General features: G+C 43.8%; 2 protein-coding genes across 4 annotated transcripts in view; one reads left to right on the forward strand and one right to left on the reverse strand.

The window, feature by feature from the left end:
• Positions 1–1310: 1310 nt before the first annotated feature.
• LOC109904154 (COMM domain-containing protein 8-like) lies at positions 1311–20675 on the forward strand. 3 transcript variants are annotated; one of them, XM_031788040.1, is made up of 5 exons: positions 1311–1398; positions 2955–3110; positions 8467–8619; positions 8919–9074; positions 10449–10865. In XM_031788040.1, the coding sequence occupies exons 2-5, from the start codon at positions 3003–3005 to the stop codon at positions 10467–10469; spliced, it is 438 nt and encodes a 145-aa protein (XP_031643900.1). In that variant the 5' UTR covers positions 1311–1398; positions 2955–3002; the 3' UTR covers positions 10470–10865. The 3 variants fall into 3 exon arrangements, with proteins under 3 accessions (XP_031643900.1, XP_020356923.1, XP_031643899.1); XM_020501334.2 differs by lacking the exon at positions 1311–1398 and adding an exon at positions 1855–1987; XM_031788039.1 differs by lacking the exons at positions 1311–1398; positions 2955–3110 and adding an exon at positions 7263–7965 and having other exon boundaries at positions 10449–20675.
• Positions 17987–21456, reverse strand: part of LOC109904153 (gamma-aminobutyric acid receptor subunit beta-1-like) — a 66050-nt gene continuing 62580 nt past the window's right edge. Inside the window, exon 9 of the mRNA XM_020501333.2 lies at positions 17987–21402. Coding sequence (XP_020356922.2) covers positions 21028–21402 — 375 coding nt within the window. The 3' untranslated portion in view covers positions 17987–21027. The remainder of the gene's footprint in view (positions 21403–21456) is intronic.

Genomic DNA, 21456 nt, shown 5'->3' on the forward strand with positions numbered 1-21456 from the left:
ATTTACAGTGACAAAAGAACAGAAACAATTTTACTGAATTATTTTATATTATTAATTGCACAGACAGATTTGTTGGTTTGTTTCTCTTTAATTAATTGAAAGATAAAGGAGCCTGTCCGTTGTTATTTAGTCTTTCCTGCCTAAGTTATTTTTCATGGGTCTCTATTCTCTCGACCAAAATGTCCTCATGCTCACAGACAACAAAGTCACACCACTCCAACGATGTAGAGCTGACCTTGAACTTGCCAATAGTAGGCATGCTACCTCTTCAGGGAAGGTTCACCGTTATGCATGTGAACATACTTGCAATCCACAAAACCCTTTACGTTTGGGTTCTTATTCTCAACTAGGCCAAAAGGTGGATGCTCGAGAGGGTCGTAGACCAGGCCATCAGGAGAAGAGGCAAGCCAAGGGACATCAGGATGTATGATGAGGCCAGAGTGAGAAGTTGACATTCTGCATCTTGCAGTAGTCACTGTCATCTCCAATTCCAGTCCCCTCTTCATGTCAGCTGTTGGTGCTGTGCCTTTCAGCTAGATTGCCTGAGGAGCATTTCTTACAAGCACATATTTTCTTTTACAACTGGGAGCCAAGTATGCTTACTGTGTTCTGTGTATTTTTTCCTATTCTCATGTGTGTTGTATAGTATTACATTGTTATTGATTGTTGTGTTTTCAAGAAAGGCATTTCACTGTACTTGTGCATGTGACATTAAAAACTTTGAAGTATTTTAATGTCCTTATATAGATGGAAGCAGACAGGAGGCGAGATCATGTATGACCATTCTAGCCAATGAGAGGGCATAGAGCTAGATAGAGGACTCACATTTGTATCTGTACCATCATAGCGTCTGTGACAGCATGGACAGCAGTATTGAGGCTTTATATTTTAAAGTAGCCAATTTTCTTATTTTTCATTGGCTGATTGATCCCAACTCGTCGGAATTCCCACCTAGTTCACTACTTTAAAATGGCGAAAGCCCTCCATGGTAATGTACATGCAAAAACAGAGTCCTCTATGACATCAGACAACTCCAATTTAAAGTCGTTTTCCCCCCCTAGTTGCCGAAATGCCACGTGCGTCCACTTATATCAGTACATTCATAACAATCTAACCATTACGTAACTTTTATTCGATCAAATAAACCTCACTTAGCAAATATGCAATTGCATGTTTTGTTGACCAAATTCCACTCTTATTATTGACCTCCATACAAAAATTCCTCAGTTCGTGGAATGATTTTCGTGGACATACTTTGAGCTGAGTAAAACCTCTCACTTTGCCTCTTCCGGTCTGATGTAGTCGGCAAATCTGATTTTTTTATCCCCATAATGCAACACTTTGAAAGGCGGGGGTTTGACAACACGGGATACATTATGTCAGAATTCACATTTCGTAGTAAGTAATTTTTTTTATTAAATAGCAACATGCAAAACACAAACAGAACAGCCAGAGGGATTACAGAAAGAAATAAGGAAGAGAAGAAAAAATAATACATTAACGTTATATCAAACCAAATACAAACATGTAGCGAAAACACTTTATTTTGTATACGTTTTAAAGATTCTAAATAGTTTTACAAATCTTTTTTTTATATATAAGAAAAGGGTATTTTTCTTCATACATTTTGATTTAACTTACGTAGCAGGTTGGGAGAATTTGGATACTTTTGGAAAAGGGTTTGGGTTGGCTAATATGAAGGGGGAAAAATGTAGACGTCAATTTGACATAAACTGTATTCCTTCTAGTCTTGACAAAGTTATCCACATGAAGGCGCCCTTTGTTTATGGACCAATTTGAGTTATGATAATTAAAAATCCCAATGTTGAGCCACAATGAAAAAGTACTCTCAGGAAACAGCAGATTTCCCCGGTTTACCATGTGATCACTTATCAGCTGATTCGTGACGTTTTACAAGGAAGGCGAAACTCGACAACAAAACATGGTACATTTACTTGCCAAATTACTCCCTGAAGAATGTCCAAAAGTAAGTATAATACATTAATTTCCTTGGTTCATACATGTCATTTTTTCACCACTGTCCTGGAGCTAGACAATGCAATATCAGGAGAACCCTTGCGTGCGTTTATTATTATTTGTTACATAGCAACAGGCCATTGTAATATATGCCATCTAGCAGACGTTTTTAAACAAATTGACATACAGTCATGAGTGCATACATTTTACGTATGGGTAGGCCCGGGAATTGAAACCACTATCCTGGTGCCAACGCCATGCTCTACCAACTGAACTACATAGTATTACAGAAGGAGAAAGGATTTCCATTAGGTTTACAATCCAATGGACTAAATACTCTGCGTGTGCATTCAGATGAGACGATACAACAGGCTTTTGAGTACCCTCGTGTCTGTTTATATAATATGAAAACAAGATATTATGCTATCAATCAAGGGCTAAAATGTGATTTGTATTACTGTTGTAACAATGTAGCTTACAATGTTGTTGCAAGCTCCCCAATTCAGATACATTGTGTATTGATGATCCATTGTGTTTTCTGCATCTAACCATTAGGAAAGCATATCAATACTCAATCGTAACCCGCCCCTATAAATACTCCAGTAGGTCTGAAAGGATATGGTAATTACTTCAACTTTACTTATGATAGGCTTTGTGGAGCTGTCATCATATTATTTAAACCCCTCTAATCCTTTCTGATCTATGATTGCCTGGGTATAGCTGTCGGGGCTCGATTTGGCAGTGTGCCCATGTCATTGTCATAAGCACACACTGAACCAATAATTGACCAGCAGAGGGAGCATTATGCTTGATTGTAAATCCAAAGCATGCAGATAAGTCAGTTACTCCAAAACACTATGACCTCCACACAAACATGGGCATGGCATTGTTTACTGACTTGTTTTGGTGGGTAAATTCAATCCTACCATAGGCTACCATGATCATCATGATGATGATACACATTTTCTTTCCCTCAGCTATTACACAGGGTGGTGGATAGTGTATGTGGGCGGGAGTCCCCTCGGATGGCAGACTATGGTGACATGTGGACCCTTGTAGAATGGATGGAGGTCCTCGACTCCCTCTCCTCTCTGTTCCGGCTCGTCGTCGGTAAGAACACCCCAGACGAAGAGGTGAGCTAGGAGTCAGTGAGTTTGGAGTTGTATCATGCATGTTTGACAGAGTCAGATGTGATGGCAGTTGGGTTTCTAAGGTGTACAATGCAGTGACTCACTGGTTTTTGAAGGTTCTATGTCAGTCACAGGGTGTTTGACTCTTCAGTGTGTATTGGGTTTGTGTAGGGCCTCTTGATGGCTGAAGTATAGTGTGTTGGGTTTGTTGGGTGAATATGTGTAGTGTTAGGTCAGTGTTTCTTAATCCATTCCTGGGGGATGCTCCGGGGGTGCTGTGTTTTTGTTGAGCAAGAATAAAAATGGGTGTGCTGCAGTGTGTGGTAGGCTGTGTTTGTTATGGCTGCAGAGTAGACCATGGGTTGAGTGTGTCAGGTGTATACAGTGTGTTGGTTTCAAGTTGCTGTGTTGTTTGGCACTCAGGAGGAAAGTTCAACCAGGCATCAATCATACTGTTCCCATAGAATTGATCTTTGACACAGCATAGTAACATTCAATGCTAACATCTAGGTCTACATTTTCAAGCGCTAAAAGTTACATAGTTATTTCAGTAAAGAGTTACATCAAATCTTATTTGTCACATGCCGAATACAACAAGTGTAGATCATCTTAAGATCAGCCCTTAACCAACAATGCAGTTTTAAGAAAAATACGAAATAATTAAAGAGCAGCAGTAAAATAAGGCTATATACAGGGGCTACCGGAACAGAGTCAATGTGCGGGGGCACAGGTTAGTTGAGGTAATTGACGTAATATGTACATGTAGGTAGAGTTAAAGTGACTATGCATACATAATAAACAGAGTAGCAGCAGTGTAAAAAAGGGCGGGGATAATGTAAATAGTCCGAGTAGTCATTTGATTAGCTGTTCAGGAGTCTTATGGCTTGGGGGTAGGAGCTGTTAAGAAGCCTTTTGGACCTAGACTTGCCGCTCCGCTACCGCTTGCCGTGCAGGAGCAGAGAGAACAGTCTATGACTAGGGTGGCTGGATTCTTTGACAATGTTTAGGACCTTCCTCTGACACGCCTGGTATAGAGGTCCTGAATGGCAGGAAGCTTGGCCACAGTGATGTACTGGGTCATACGCACTACCATCTGTAGTGCCTTGCGGTCGGAGGCCGAGCAGTTGCCATACCAGGCAGTGATGTAACCAGTCAGGTTACCATGCTCTCAATGGTGCAGCCTTCAAACTATTTGAGGATCTGAGGACCCATACCAAATCTTTTCAGTCTTCTGAGGGGGAATAGGCTTTGTCGTGCCCTCTTCACTACCGTCTTGGTGTTTTTGGACCATGATAGTTTGTTGGTGATGTGGACACCAAGGAACTTGAAGCTCTCAACCTGCTCCACTACAGCCCCATCAATGAGAATGGGGGCATGCTCGGTCCTCCTTTTTCTGTTGTCCACAATCATCTCCTTTGCCTTGATCACATTGAGGGAGAGGTTGTTATCCTGGTACCACACAGCCAGGTCTCTGACATCCTCCCTATAGGCTGTCTCACCGTAGTCGGTGATCAGGCCTACCACTGTTGTGTGATCGGCAAACTTAATGATGGTGTTGGAGTCATGCCTGGCCATGCAGTCATGAATGAACAGGGAGTACAGGAGGGGACTGAGCACGCACCCCTGAGGGGCTCCCGTGTTGAGGAACAGCGTGGATGTGTTGTTACCTACCCTTACCACCTGGGGGGCGGCCTGTCATTAAGTCCAGGATCCAGTTGCAGAGGGAGGTGTTTAGTCCCAGAGTCCTTAGCTTAGTGATGAACTTTGAGGGTACTATGGTGTTGAAAGCTGAGCTGTAGTCAATGAATAGCATTCTCGCATAGGTGTTCATTTTATCCAGGTGGGAAAGGGCAGTGTGGGGCGGTATCTGTTGGGGCGGTATGCAAATTGGAGTGGGTCTAGGGTTTCTAATGGTGTTGTGAGCTATGACCAGCCTTTCAAAGCACTTCATGGTTACAGACGTGAGGGCTACGAGTCGATAGTCATTTAGGCAGGTTACCTTAGTGTTCTTTGGCACAGGGACTATGGCGGTCTGCTTGAAACATGTTGGTATTACAGACTCGGTCAGGGACAGGTTGAACATGTCAGTGAAGACACTTGACAGTTGGTCAGTACATCCTTGGAGTACACATCCTGGTAATCTGTCTGGCCTTGTGAATGTTGACCTGTTTAAAGGTTTTATTCACATCGGCTGTGGAGAGAGTGATCACACAGTCGCTCCAGAACAGCTGATGCTCTCATGCATGCTTCAGTGTTGCTTGCCTCGATCAGAGCATAGAAGTCATTTAGCTCGTCTGGTATGCTCGTGTCAGTGGGCAGCACGCAGCTGTGCTTCCCTTTGTAATCTGTAATAGTTTGTAGTACGATTCAATCTTAGTCCTGTATTGATGCTTTGCCTGTTTGATGTTTCACCAGAGGGCATTGCAGGATATCTTATAAGCTTCCGGGTTAGTGTTCCACTCCTTGAAAGCGGTAGCTCTAAATCAAATCAAATTTTATTTGTCACATACACATGGTTAGCAGATGTTAATGCGAGTGTAGCGAAATGCTTGTGCTTCTAGTTCCGACAATGCAGTAATAACCAACAAGTAATCTAACTAACAATTCCAAAACTACTGTCTTATACACAGTGTAAGGGGATAAAGAATATGTACATAAGGATATATGAATGAGTGATGGTACAGAGCAGCATAGGCAAGATACAGTAGATGGTATCGAGTACAGTATATACATATGAGATGAGTATGTAAACAAAGTGGCATAGTTAAAGTGGCTAGTGATACATGTATTACATAAGGATGCAGTCGATGATATAGAGTACAGTATATACGTATGCATATGAGATGAATAATGTAGGCTAAGTAACATTATATAAGGTAGCATTGTTTAAAGTGGCTAGTGATATATTTACATAATTTCCCATCAATTCCCATTATTAAAGTGGCTGGAGTTGAGTCAGTGTCAGTGTGTTGGCAGCAGCCACTCAATGTTAGTGGTGGCTGTTTAACAGTCTGATGGCCTTGAGATAGAAGCTGTTTTTCAGTCTCTCGGTCCCAGCTTTGATGCACCTGTACTGACCTCGCCTTCTGGATGATAGCGGGGTGAATAGGCAGTGGCTCGGGTGGTTGATGTCCTTGATAATCTTTATGGCCTTCCTGTAACATCGGGTGGTGTAGGTGTCCTGGAGTGCAGGTAGTTTGCCCCCGGTGATGCGTTGTGCAGACCTCACTACCCTCTGGCGAGCCTTACGGTTGTGGGCAGAGCAGTTGCCGTACCAGGCGGTGATACAGCCCGCCAGGATGCTCTCGATTGTGCATCTGTAGAAGTTTGTGAGTGCTTTTGGTGACAAGCCGAATTTCTTCAGCCTCCTGAGGTTGAAGAGGCGCGGCTGCGCCTTCTTCACGATGCTGTCTGTGTGAGTGGACCAATTCAGTTTGTCTGTGATGTGTATGCCGAGGAACTTAAAACTTGCTACCCTCTCCACTACTGTTCCCTCGATGTGGATAGGGGGGTGTTCCCTCTGCTGTTTCCTGAAGTCCACAATCATCTCCTTAGTTTTGTTGACGTTGAGTGTGAGGTTATTTTCCTGAAACCACACTCCGAGGGCCCTCACCTCCTCCCTGTAGGCCGTCTCGTCGTTGTTGGTAATCAACCCTACCACTGTTGTGTCGTCCGCAAATTTGATGATTGAGTTGGAGGCGTGCGTGGCCACGCAGTCGTGGGTGAACAGGGAGTACAGGAGAGGGCTCAGAACGCACCCCTTGTGGGGCCCCCTCTACACTTTAGCTCAGTGCAGATGTTGTCTGTAATCCATGGCTTCTGGTTGGGGTATGTACGTACGGTCACTGTGGGGACAACATCATCGATGCACTTATTGATGAAGCCATTGACTGATGTGGTGTACTCCTCAATGCCATCAGAAGAATCCCAGAACATATTCCAGTCTGTGCTAGCAAAACAGTCATGTAGCTTAGCATCTGCTTTATCTGACCACTTCTTTATTGACCGAGTCACTGGTTTTTCCTGTTTAGTTTTTGCTTGTAAGCAGGAATCAGGAGGATAGAATTATGGTCAGATTTGCCAAATGGAGGGCGAGCTTTGTACGCGTCTCTGTGTGTGGAGTGAAGGTGGTCGAGTTTTTTTCCCCCTCTGGTTGCACATTTAACATGCTGGTAGAAATGAGGTCAAACGGATTTAAGTTTCCCTGCATTAAAGTCCTCGGCCACTCTGTACGCCACCTCTGGATGAGAGTTTTCCTGATTGCGTATGGCCGTATACAGCTCATTGTGTGGTCTTAGTACCAGCATTAGTTTGTGGTGGTAAATAGACATTTACGAATAATTTTAATGATAACTCTCTTGGTAAATAGTGTGGTCTACAGCTTATCGTGAGATACTCTACCTCAGTCGTGCAAAATCTTGAGACTTCCTTAATATTAGATTTCATTCACCAGCTGTTTACAAATATACACAGACCGCCACCCCTTCTCTTACTGGAGGCGGCTGTTCTATCTTGCCAATGCAGTGTAAAACCTACCAGCTGTATGTTATTCATGTCGTCATTCAGCAACGACTCGGTGAAATATAAGATATCACAGTTTTTAATGTCCCATTGGTAGGATATACGTGATCGTAGTTTGTCTATTTTGTTATCCAATGATTGTACGTTGGCTAATAGGACTCATGGTAAAGGCAGATTACCAACTCTCTGTCGGATCCTTACAAGGCACTCCGACCTACGTCCCTGATATCTCTGTCTCTTTCTCCTGCGAATGATGGGGACGAGGGCCTTGTCGGGTGTCTGAAGTAAATCCTTTGCGTCCAACTCGTTAAAGAAAATAATCTTCTTCCAGTACGAGGTGAGTAATCGCTGTCCTGAGCTCTTTTCGGTCATAAGAGACGGTGGCAGAAACATTCTGTACAAAATAAGTTACAAATAACGCGAAAAAACATTGGTTAGGGGACTGTAAAACGGCAACCATCTCCTCCAGCCATATTGACAATATTTATGAACAATTACAGGGACACACAGACTCATCTGTTTCAGTTGAGAAACTAATTAACTGAATATTTTATGTGTAAATAGAATTACAGGCAGATTGAAACAAGACCAGCCATTTGATATTCATTGCATAATCACCAGGAGCTGTTGCACCAGATGAGCAAAGGAACATATTTACAAAAAACATGTTTAAATTAATATTGTCCTGTGTCTTCTGTGTTGACAGTTTTTGTGTAATGTCGGCCAATGTATTATCCCACACAATAAAATTATATTTCCTAAGTTATTTTGAATTTTAACTGTACAGTATGAGTGATTATTTATTAGTGCAACTGCCAGCCTGTTCTGCTTTGGGCAGGTGCTGGCATCGTTGGCAGACGTGGGCCGGGGGTACGGGGAGGCCGTACTGACCGTCCTGAGGGCCAGACGGGAGGAGATCCGCCAGGCGCTGGTGGAGAGAACCAATAACGTGTCTAGCTCCACCCTCCAGGACTTTGACTGGCATATAAAGGTGAATTCCCTGGACTATAGTGAGGAGACCACAGTATTTGTTTGATTGGTAAACTGATTGATCAGGACTCCCTTGAAAAATATATATATATTTTTTTATATCAATGGGACATACAGGTCAAATGAAAAAAGTGGTTATGCTTTTTTTTATAGTTCTGTTTCAACTGGGTTTTACACATTATGTGATATCAGTCATGAATTAATCCGGGGTGAAATGCTGGTATGTATGGTTCACCATGTCTACTGATACCACAATGATTTCTATACACTAGAATCGTAAGCCTCTCTGTCTCTGTTCAGCTGGCATTGGCCAGCGATAAGATCTCGTCTCTCCAGACCCCTCTACTCAACCTCAGTTTGGACGTGAAGGAGAACGGGGCCCTGAAGCCTGTGTCTGTCGAGATGAACCGAGAGGAATTACAAACACTCATCAGCTCAATGGAGGCTGCCAATAAGGTAAACCTTCATGGCCACACGTACATGCGCACATATGATGACAATTAGGGTATTATCATTGCCAATCAAATGTGTGAAATGTGTTTGTGTCAGCATGTTGTTTGTCTAATGTTTTAGTGGTGCATAGTTATGCACAGTATGTGTGTATGAGTGCTTGCGCGTGTATGAGCGTTTGGTCAGCATCAGCGGAGGGTGTGATTTGGATGGCTTGAGAACAGTTTTCTTGGCAGTTCCACCAATAGTTTAATATCATTATCTTTTCACCTACTGATGTCAGGAGCATAATAGCTGGTGATTTCTGCCAGTTTTTGCGCTCTCATTCACTTAAAGGGACAGTTCTTTCCCAATCGTTCCATATTCCCTCTGTCCTAGAAGACATTTGTGTATTACAGAAGGGCTTTTATCCCCAAAAATATATTTGTATCCCAACAGCAGTTTAGTCTGGCTGTATGTTATTTTTTCTGTGTGTGGTTTTTGCAGTGCTGGCAGTGTACATTTGATACACACTTATTTTCTTCGCATCCCAGTTAACAGTTGAAGAAGCAGCAGCTATTCTTCCTGGGGTCCACACAAAACATAGAACATGCCAAAACACACTAATGGACAAGAACAGCAACACATTTAAACTAAGAACACTGCGACTATAAAAAAAAAAAAAGAGAATATGTGTGTGTCTCCACAGTCCGCGTTGTTTCTCGAAAACACACTAATGGACAAGAACAGCAACACATTTAAACTAAGAACACTGCGACTATAAAAAATAAAAAAAGAGAATATGTGTGTGTCTCCACAGTCCGCGTTGTTTCTCGAGGTGGTTTTTATTGATTTTATTGCTTGCCTGAGTTACCTGAGCTGGAAGAGAATTTGATGTAGTCATTGCTTTATACAGCACTGTGTCTCCCAGCTTCTGTTGTTGACTTGGGAAATGTGAAGAGACCCCTGATTGAGTGTCTTGTATGGGTTTTTGAGCTGTGTTAACTGGCCGAACAGACATTTCAGTACTTTCAACACGTCAATACCTACAGCCCTCAATGGCGTTGCCCATGCTATCTCCATTATAAAGTAGTCTACTTCTGAGTGTATTGGTAGTTCATAAATAAACAAAAAATGTGCATACCACTGTCTACCGTGCTGGAGTGTGTTTTGTCTGAATAGGTATCAATCAAATGTTGGTGATTTACTGCCACCTGTTTGTTCAGGAGTATAATTCTTTAGTTGACCTTTCTTAACCCATAGTCTCATCCAGTTGACTACTTTAAAATGGTGGAAGCCCTCAATGCCACTGTCTATGCTAAAGCAGGCTCTGTGGCACAAGAGCCCTCTATCCAACTCTGTGTGTATGTATCCTGATAGTGTGTATTTGTGTCCTTACAGGTGGTACTACAGCTGAAGTGATGGTGGCGATAGACATTTATTTCACTGTGCCCTTTCATCTATGGCTCTTAAGGGGACGTGCAATCTCATCATAGATGGACACTGAACTATGATGCAGTGTCTTTCTGGAAACAGTGGTCTGATCCAGATACAGCTTTTAGCCTTCAACCCCCTTAGGCACTGATTCCTACGCTTCCCCTAATGAATTCAAAATCATTGAATTTGTGTAAGCATGGGATTGTGGGTGTTGCGCCATATTCCATTTATTTTCAATCCATGAGGGGGTGTGAATGAGTGCACATTTTAGGGAAAAGGATATAGAATCATACTGCAGCAAGAAGTAGTCTTTTGTGCTGTTTCTTTTGTAATCCATTCTATTACTGTGTAATAAATATTAACGTTTGACCTTTTCTTCAATGGAATATATATTAGAGTATGTAGACTGTCTCCATACTCTGAAATGGCTTCATTTCTTTCTCTTGTCCTTCCTGATCTCGGATGATTGGCTAGGTGAAAAGATTGTCAAGGTCATCCACAGAGGCAATGTTATATATCAGACCAAATAATACCCCTTCCATTTTTTTGTCTGTCTGTTGAATATTTAATACAGATCACACTGTGTGCAAAATCTTCCTTTGCGTACGCCTGGTACTAGTCAGCATGCCTATGATGTTATGCACCAAAACAGCAGTGGGGGGTAGAGTCATGGCGGACCTAATTTTCCCTTTCTCTTCTTAAATTCATCACAATATGGCAGCGTTATAATGCATTAATATTTTAATGAGTTATATAAAAAAGTCCAAGTCTCTAGTGTTGGATGAGAACCTGGTGCGTGTTCTAGTTGGGAATATACAGGACTTGCTATTAGAGCAGTCTTTTTTTAAATGGAGGTAACCTGACTTTGCAAGCTTGGTTAGATGTGCAAAATGCCTGAACACGTGCAACCAGAAGCATAATGCCTGAATGCGCGCACACAACCAGAAGCATAATGCCTGAATGCGTACACACAACCAGAAGCATAATGCCTGAATGCGCGCACACAACCAAAAGCATGCCTGATGGAGCGCACACAACCAAAAGCATAATGCCTGATGGAGCGCACACAACCAAAAGCATAATGCCTGATGGAGCGCACACAACCAAAAGCATAATGCCTGATGGAGCGCACACAACCAGGAGCATAATACCTGATGGAGCGCACACAACCAGGAGCATAATGCCTGATGGAGCGCACACAACCAAAAGCATAATGCCTGATGGAGCGCACACAACCAAAAGCATAATGCCTGATGGAGCGCACACAACCAGGAGCATAATACCTGATGGAGCGCACACAACCAGGAGCATAATGCCTGATGGAGCGCACACAACCAAAAGCATAATGCCTGATGGAGCGCACACAACCAAAAGCATAATGCCTGATGGAGCACACACAACCAGGAGCATAATGCCTGAATGCGCGCACACAACCAGAAACATAATGCCTGAATGCGCGCACACAACCAAAAGCATAATGCCTGATGGAGCGCACACAACCAAAAGCATAATGCCTGATGGAGCGCACACAACCAAAAGCATGCCTGATGGAGCGCACACAACCAAAAGCATAATGCCTGATGGAGCACACACAACCAGGAGCATAATGCCTGATGGAGCGCACACAACCAAAAGCATAATGCCTGATGGAGCGCACACAACGAAAAGCATAATGCCTGATGGAGCGCACACAACCAAAAGCATAATGCCTGATGGAGCGCACACAACCAGGAGCATAATACCTGATGGAGCGCACACAACCAAAAGCATGCCTGATGGAGCGCACACAACCAGGAGCATAATACCTGATGGAGCGCACACAACCAGGAGCATAATACCTGATGGAGCGCACACAACCAGGAGCATAATACCTGATGGAGCGCACACAACCAGGAGCATAATACCTGCGGGCGCACAAAACCAAAAGTATAATGCCTGAAATTGCGAGCGTGCACAACCAGAAGCGTAATGCCTGAAAGCGCGAGCGCAAACAACCAGAAGCAAAATGCCTAAACACACAACCAGAAGCAAAATCCCTGAACACGCACACAACCAGAAGCATAATGCCTGAATACGCACACACACAACCAAAAGCATAATACCTGAACACGCGAGCGCACACAACCAGAAGCATAATACCTGAACGCGCGAGCGCACACAACCAGAAGCATAATACCTGAACACGCGAGCGCACACAACCAGAAGCATAATACCTGAATGCGTGCACACAACCAGAAGCATAATGCCTGAACACGCGAGCGCACACAACCAGAAACATAAATGCCTGAACGCGCACCCACAATCAGAAGCATAATGCCTGAATGCGCACGCATAACCAGAGGCAAAATGCCTGAACGCGCGTGCACACACACAACCAGAGGCAAAATGCCTGAACGTGCGTGCACACACACACAACCAGAGGCAAAATGCCTGAACGCGCATGCACACACACAACCAGAGGCATAATGCCTGAATGCGTGCACACAACCAAAAAGCATAATACCTGAACACGCAAGCGCACACAACCAGAAGCATAATGCCTGAATGCGTGCGCACACACAACCAGAAGCAAAATGCCTAAACGTGCACACACAACCAGAGCCAAAATGCCTGAACGCGCGTGCACACACACAACCAGAAGCAAAATGCCTGAACGCGCGCGCGCACACAACCAGAAGCAAAATGCCTGAACGCGCGCGCACACAACCAGAAGCAAAATGCCTAAACGTGCACACACAACCAGAAGCAAAATGTCTGAACGCGCGCGCACACAACCAGAAGCAAAATGCCTAAACGTGCACACACAACCAGAAGCAAAATGCCTGAACGCGCGTGCACACACACAACCAGAGGCAAAATGCCTGAACGCGCGTGCACACACACAACCAGAAGCATAATGCCTGAAACCGCACCCACAACCAAAGCATAATGCCTGAATGCGCACGCACAACTAGAAGCATAATGCCTGAACGTGCACACACACAACCAGAGGCAAAATGCCTCAACGTGCGTTCACACACACAACCAGAGGCAAAATGCCTGAACGCGCGTGCACACACACAACCAGAAGCAAAATGCCTGAACGCGCGTGCACACACACACAACCAGAAGCAAAATGCCTGAATGCGCGTGCACACACACAACCAGAAGCAACATGCCTGAACGTGCACGCACACACAACCAGAAGCAACATGCCTGAACGTGCGTGCACACACAACCAGAGGCATAATGCCTGAACGCGTGCGCACACACACACAACCAGAAGCAAAATGCCTGAATGCGCGTGCACACACACCCAGAAGCATAATTCCTGAACGCGTGCGCACGCGAGCACACACAACCAGAAGCATAATGCCTGAACACGCGAGCACACACAACCAGAAGCATAATGCCTGAACGCGCGAGCACACACAACCAGAAGCATAATTCCTGAACGCGCGAGCACACACACACAACCAGAAGCAAAATGCCTCAACGTGCGTGCACACACACAACCAGAGGCAAAATGCCTGAACGCGCGTGCACACACACACAACCAGAAGCAAAATGCCTGAATGCGCGTGCACACACACAACCAGAAGCAACATGCCTGAACGTGCGTGCACACACAACCAGAAGCATAATGCCTGAACGTGTGCGCACGCAACCAGAAGCATAATGCCGGAACACGCGAGCACACACAACCAGAAGCATAATGCCTGAACGCGCGAGCACACACAACCAGAAGCATAATTCCTGAACGCGCGAGCACACACAACCAGAAGCATAATGCCTGAACGCGCGAGCACACACAACCAGAAGAATAATAGCTAAACGCGCGCACGCACACACACAACCAGAAGCATAATGCCTGAACGCGCGTGGAAAACCAGAAGCAAAATGCCTGAACGTGCACGCACACACACAACCAGAAGCATAATGCCTGAACGCGCGTGGAAAACCAGAAGCAAAATGCCTGAACGTGCACGCACACACACAACCAGAAGCATAATGCCTGAACGCGCGAGCACACACAACCAGAAGCATAATGCCTGAACGCGCGAGCACACACAACCAGAAGCATAATGCCTGAACGCGCGAGCACACACAACCAGAAGCATAATGCCTGAACGCGCGAGCACACACAACCAGAAGAATAATAGCTAAATGCACGCGCGCACACACACACACAACCAGAAGCATAATGCCTGAACGCGCGAGCACACACAACCAGAAGCATAATGCCTGAACGCGCGAGCACACACAACCAGAAGAATAATAGCTAAACGCACGTGCGCACACACACACAACCAGAAGCATAATGCCTGAACGCGAGTGGAAAACCAGAAGCATAATGCCTGAACGTGTGCGCACGCAACCAGAAGCATAATGCCGGAACACGCGAGCACACACAACCAGAAGCATAATGCCTGAACGCGCGAGCACACACAACCAGAAGCATAATTCCTGAACGCGCGAGCACACACAACCAGAAGCATAATGCCTGAACGCGCGAGCACACACAACCAGAAGAATAATAGCTAAACGCGCGCACGCACACACACAACCAGAAGCATAATGCCTGAACGCGCGTGGAAAACCAGAAGCAAAATGCCTGAACGTGCACGCACACACACAACCAGAAGCATAATGCCTGAACGTGTGCGCACGCAACCAGAAGCATAATGCCGGAACACGCGAGCACACACAACCAGAAGCATAATGCCTGAACGCGCGAGCACACACAACCAGAAGCATAATTCCTGAACGCGCGAGCACACACAACCAGAAGCATAATGCCTGAACGCGCGAGCACACACAACCAGAAGAATAATAGCTAAACGCGCGCACGCACACACACAACCAGAAGCATAATGCCTGAACGCGCGTGGAAAACCAGAAGCAAAATGCCTGAACGTGCACGCACACACACAACCAGAAGCATAATGCCTGAACGCGCGAGCACACACAACCAGAAGCATAATGCCTGAACGCGCGAGCACACACAACCAGAAGCATAATGCCTGAACGCGCGAGCACACACAACCAGAAGAATAATAGCTAAACGCACGCGCGCACACACACACACACACAACCAGAAGCATAATGCCTGAACGCGCGAGCACACACAACCAGAAGCATAATGCCTGAACGCGCGAGCACACACAACCAGAAGAATAATAGCTAAACGCACGTGCGCACACACACACAACCAGAAGCATAATGCCTGAACGCGAGTGGAAAACCAGAAGCATATTGCCTGAACGCGGGAGCACACACAGCCAGAAGCATAATGCCTGAACGCGCGAGCACACACAACCAGAAGCATAATGCCTGAACTCGCGAGCACACACAACCAGAAGCATAATGCCTGAACGCGCGTGGAAAACCAGAAGCAAAATGCCTGAACGTGCACGCACACACACAACCAGAAGCATAATGCCTGAACGTGCGTGGAAAACCAGAAGCAAAATGCCTGAACGCGCACACACAACCAGAAGCAAAATGCCTGAACACACGCGCGTGCACGCAACCAGAAACATAATGCCTGAATGGCGCGAGCACACACACACATAACCAGAAGCATAATGCCTGAACACGCACACACAACGCCTGAATGCGCACGAGCACACACACAACCAGAAGCATAATGCCTGAGCGCACGTGCAACACCAGAAGCAAAACGCCTGAATGCGCACACAAACAACCAGAAGCAAAATGCCTGAATGCGCACACACAACCAGAAGCAAAATGCCTGAACGCGCACACACAACCAGAAGCAAAATGCCTGAACGCGCACACACAACCAGAAGCAAAATGCCTGAACACACGCGCATGCACGCAACCAGAAACATAATGCCTGAATGGCGCGAGCACACACACATAACCAGAAGCATAATACCTGAACACGCACACACAACCTGAAGCATAATGCCTGAATGCGCGCGAACACACACACACACACACACACAACCAGAAGCATAATGCCTGAGCGCACGTGCAACACCAGAAGCATAATGCCTGAACGTGCGCACACATACAACCAGAAGCATAATGCCTGAATGCGTGCACACACACAACCAGAAGCATAATGCCTGGAAAACACACACACATCTAGAAGCATAATGTCTAAATGTGTGAGCGAGCACACACACACAACCAGAAGCATAATGCCTGAACGCGCACACACACACAGAAGCATAATGCCTGAACGCGCACACACACACAGAAGCAAAACGCCTGAACGAGCACACAAACAACCAGAAGCAAAATGCCTGAAAGCGCACGCACACACACAACCAGAAGCAAAATGCCTGAACGCGCACACAACCAGAAGCAAAATGCCTGAAAGCGCACGCAAACACACAACCAGAAGCAAAATGCCTGGTTTTTGCTGATTCAAATAATCAACTAATCATCAAGCTTTGATCATTTGAATCAGCAGTGTAGCGCAAAAACCAGAACGTGCCGACCTAAAGCTTGTTTAATAGAAGTGTCCAAACGGCCTGTCAAATGTTGCTTATGATTTGATCATCTCGCAGCTTATGTCATTGTCCTCATGAGGCTGTCCTAATAGGTCACGGTAACCATGCAAACTGAACTGCGCTGATATGTTACATAGGCCATAAAAACAAATAACTTTTTTTCCCCCCTCAATGCAATAAGGTAAAAATGTCCGAAGTCTTTATTTTGAAGACCCATCCCAAAATTGGCACATGGTTTCGGACACACACACACTTCCCACTTTGTGGAATAAAGGCAAATCCAAAACTCGTAAACTCTGAGTAACTGTGGATCGTTATCACAAGGTGACGTTTGTGTCATAGCCGTGCCCCTACAGTAGATTAGATGGCAGCCTGTCTGAATTTTTATGATTGGCACTACAGTGCAAGGCCCTACTAACTGGTCTGTCATTACTCTGTCTTTGTATGATTCTACAGGACGTTTTTGTGATATTTGCGTACAAATATGCATTATTTTGCTGCAGCAATTCAGCGTGGCAATATGCAGTGATTTTGTCCAATTTGTTGCCAAAATGTGCTGACAAGGGAAAAGTTTGTTGACGTGTCGCTTCAATTAACCATATTATGCGGTGATTGGTTGAAAGTGCAAGCCTTCTTTTTTTGTACTGAGGTGTTGAGTCAGGTTCATGCAATAATACCGCGATGATTTTACTGTTTTATGCAGAAATAGTTCGGTGATTCGTCAAATTTGCAAGCTCTCGCATAATATGCAGGGAATTGTTGATTTTGCACAAAAAAAAAGTAATCGTGGAGAGACGGATTCCTCTTTGCTCAGTAGCTTGAGTTTTATCTTAGATCACTTGAGGAGAAAACATTTTTACTTCTAAATATGCCAGTACAGAATGGGTGTATACCAGTGGAAGTTCAAGTTGTGTCTCCCAGGCTTCAAGTTTTAGCACTGAATTGAAGATACAGTTTAGCAAACGGCACTATATCGCAGACAAACTAAGCCACTTTTGCAGTTAATATTGTTAAATGAGAGTGAAGCTCAGTCTTCTATTGGGTTGGTGAGATGTCAGTTATTTTATTTGAATTCTATTTTGATCAAAGTCCTTACAATGTCAAACAAAGGATTTGTACGAAGATGTTCTCTCACACGCAGACACAAACATACTTGCACACACATTCCCAGTCGCAAATGCTTGCTTGTACACGTTACCAAGCAGAAAAACACCTGCTCGCAGTACAAACACCCTAGCACACTCAAACACACACTCTCTCAGAAACACACTCTCCTTTACACATGAGAGCACATATAGAGCATCAGAATTATTTTTACAGTAATTTTACACAATAGAGTTCAGTACATTTCCTTATCCCTTGGAAGCTTGAGGGAAGCCAGTTGTTAAGGCTTCCATTTTGCTATGGCCATCCAAAGAAAACACGTCCCATCTGTTAAGCGAGTCTTTGCTGAGTGGAAAGCCAATATTTTCTTTCACCAGTCCATAGAATTCCATTCCACCTGAAAACAATGACAGTAACAGCAACAGAACCAAACTTGCAGGACATTTTCTGCATTGAATTTACAGATTGTCATCATAAATGCTGGAATGTCTGACCACTATCTAATTTGAATATGTATTTAGAGCATCATAAAAGTCAGTCTCAGTCTAGTTGACCACAGTTTCATTTCTTCTTCTTCTCTAAAAAAAGTACAAGTTCTTTCTTTTAAATTCTACACACTAGTTATAAGATAAGTTAAACCCTGTGAAAATATTGAGATTCTTGTTAAAGGCACAATATTTAGCCATGAGAAGAGAGCACACTGCTACTTATTGTGTCCTGTAGAAGCCTATCTGGTTTAGCTTTTTTTGTAAGCCCTGATAACACAAGCAGTTCACATGTCTACTTGGAATCCACCCATTATTATAATAATAAAGTAGTTACATCAAAATAGTCACTGGCCATTGTGATAGCAAAGCAATAGTCATGAGCAAAAGCATTTTAGCCATGGTAAAGTACCCTGTTATATTATAAAGGGAAAGAAACACTACCATTGTTTATTCAGAAAAATGAAGATATTTTTGTTTCAAATGTGAGAAATTGTCATCATCTGAGAGTCATAGACATTCACTGGCCAGATCTGAATGTAACATGGCCTGCCAAACAGAAAGAACTGCATGATGTTATCATTGTGTAAATAAAAGTTAGGATTGCTTAGAATACTGCCGAGGCCAGTTTAGCTTTTTTCCACATCATCCAAATTGTAAGGTTCCAAAGGATGTAATAGAGTCCAACCTAATCTAATTTAATTTACAGCCACATAGCATACTTTATAAGCTTACTAAATGCATCTATTGTGACACTAATTGCTGCCCTTTAATGCTACCAAATTACACCGTTACAAGGCTATAACTACTTATCTTATTTGTTTTGTTGAACTGATATAGTACCCATTCTGGCACAGCCTTTTCTACAATAGCAATGAAACCAGCAATGAATCAAGTGGGAATTACAGGGAATTGTTCAGGTTCTTACAATTGATCATCAGGTTTGAGTATAATTACAGGGAAGTGAACAAATTAATTGAAATCAAAACAAATAAATAACCTCAGCGCATCACTCCTGTTCTTTTTATGCACCAAAGCAATGAGGCCAAAGGATTTCCATGGCAAATCTTATAGCTGTCGAATATCCCGTTTTATGCTATGCCAGTTCTTCTGATGCTGGAACAGTTTTACAGAGGCCAAGGCGTTTGTGAGTGGAGATCATTTAGTATAATGTTAATGTTAGTATATCTACTTGTGTTTGCCATTTAACATATCACTTTTTGAATAGCTGAGCTGCACTATAGGTTACTATACTATGTGCAAATACGCTGTACAGTACTGTGTATTTGAACAGAGATTTTGTGTTGGCTGCACTTGGCTCAACCATCTACAGCATGTATTATCAGGGCTTGCGCATTTTGATGTGGTTTCGAAAGCATGGTGACATCATAAGTCATTCTTTACCTGATTTCTTTTAAAGAAAATTACATTTTACATGCTCACAGACGCTGTGAGAATAGATACAAATTTGAACAAATTTAGATTTTTAAGATTAGTTGATTTCCAATTCACTTGTCCTGTAGTTACCCTAAATGCAATGATTGTTCAAAAGCATACAGTAATACATGTAGGCTCAACTATGGAGCCTTTGCTAAGGTTTCATACAAAGGAAAGAAAACGGGCTTTGTTTTACAGTGCAAAAAGCCAGTAAGCACACATGCATCTAGCATTAACCAACAAAATCAAGTCACACATTAAGAACATGCAAAGTAGCATGTTCTTCAACTCACTGAATACCACCTTAGTCACAAGGTGTGGACTCAACACAATGAGAAATGCCTTAATCATGGGAGGAAGAGTAAATACTTAATTGAGGATGAACTTATTCATAGTTAAAACAAATGAGAACTACCTTATTCACAGAGATGAGTTCAACCAAACAAGGACTTCCTAAACCACAAGATGAAGTTTTACTCAGCAAGGATTTGCTTCAATAACAAGATAGGGTTTAACTAATAGAAAACTGTATTTGTTATTACCCACAGTTTTTGCAATGTTTTTTTCTCTTTAGAAGCAAATAAAAGTTGTGTTACGGACCACATGCAGAGGCTGAGAGGAAATAAGGTGAGAACAGGATTTCTTAATAAATAAAATGCAGTTGCAGCCTAAGAGTAACAATGAAGTCACCAAAGTCAATTTTTGGCACAAAGTTCAGACTTACAAATGCAGGTGAACACATTCACCGCCTCTTAATTCTGTACTAATTTTCACTATTTCTATTTTGTACGGATAAATACAGCAAAAAGGTGAGAATTTATTAAATTATACTTCTCTTTTTTATATATATATATATATATATTTATTTATATATATATATTTATTTATATCATATAATAAATTGTATTTACATTGAAAAGACATCCGCTTCGCCTCGCATTCCTCAAACAGAAGTCATACAAACTGGGCAGAATTTAACTCCCCTCTCTTTTACCCTTGCTGTACAAGAACCTAGCTAGCTAAACAAACCTCTAGCGGGAATAGCCACGCACCCTAGTGGACGTAGTACAGCCAGTAGACCAGGTTGAAGAAAGTGAAGGCGATAGGGAAGATGACACGGGACCACTTGTCTATGGCGTTGACGTCCGTCAGGTCAGGGATCTTGACTTTGAGCTGCGATGCCCTCCTCCTCAAACGACTCTTCTTGTGGCCGACTGGCCGGTCGAGGGCTGGTCGACCGTACAGGTCTCGGCTGGCCATGGGCTTACGGTACTGTATGCTGGCGCTGTCGTAGGAGAACATGGTGGCCCGTGGGTCGTTGAGAGCCCCTATCATTTCAGCCCCGGTCATCCCGGCCATGCCACCCATCCCGCCCATCTCGTTACGGATCTCCAGATTGGTCAGGAGGATATTGCCGTGGGCATCCACCTGGTGAGGGAGATGGGGACAAGGAAGTGAGGTCACAATATATTACAGAACACA

This window comes from Oncorhynchus kisutch, linkage group LG14 (genome assembly GCF_002021735.2).
Source record: "Oncorhynchus kisutch isolate 150728-3 linkage group LG14, Okis_V2, whole genome shotgun sequence".
Classification (NCBI taxonomy): Eukaryota; Metazoa; Chordata; class Actinopteri; order Salmoniformes; family Salmonidae; genus Oncorhynchus; species Oncorhynchus kisutch.

Bases quoted from the DNA above. Each gene is read 5' to 3' on its own strand.
- LOC109904154 (XM_031788039.1), top strand. From the start codon at position 11,404: ATGCCTGAATGCGCGCACACAACCAGAAGCATAATGCCTGAATGCGTA.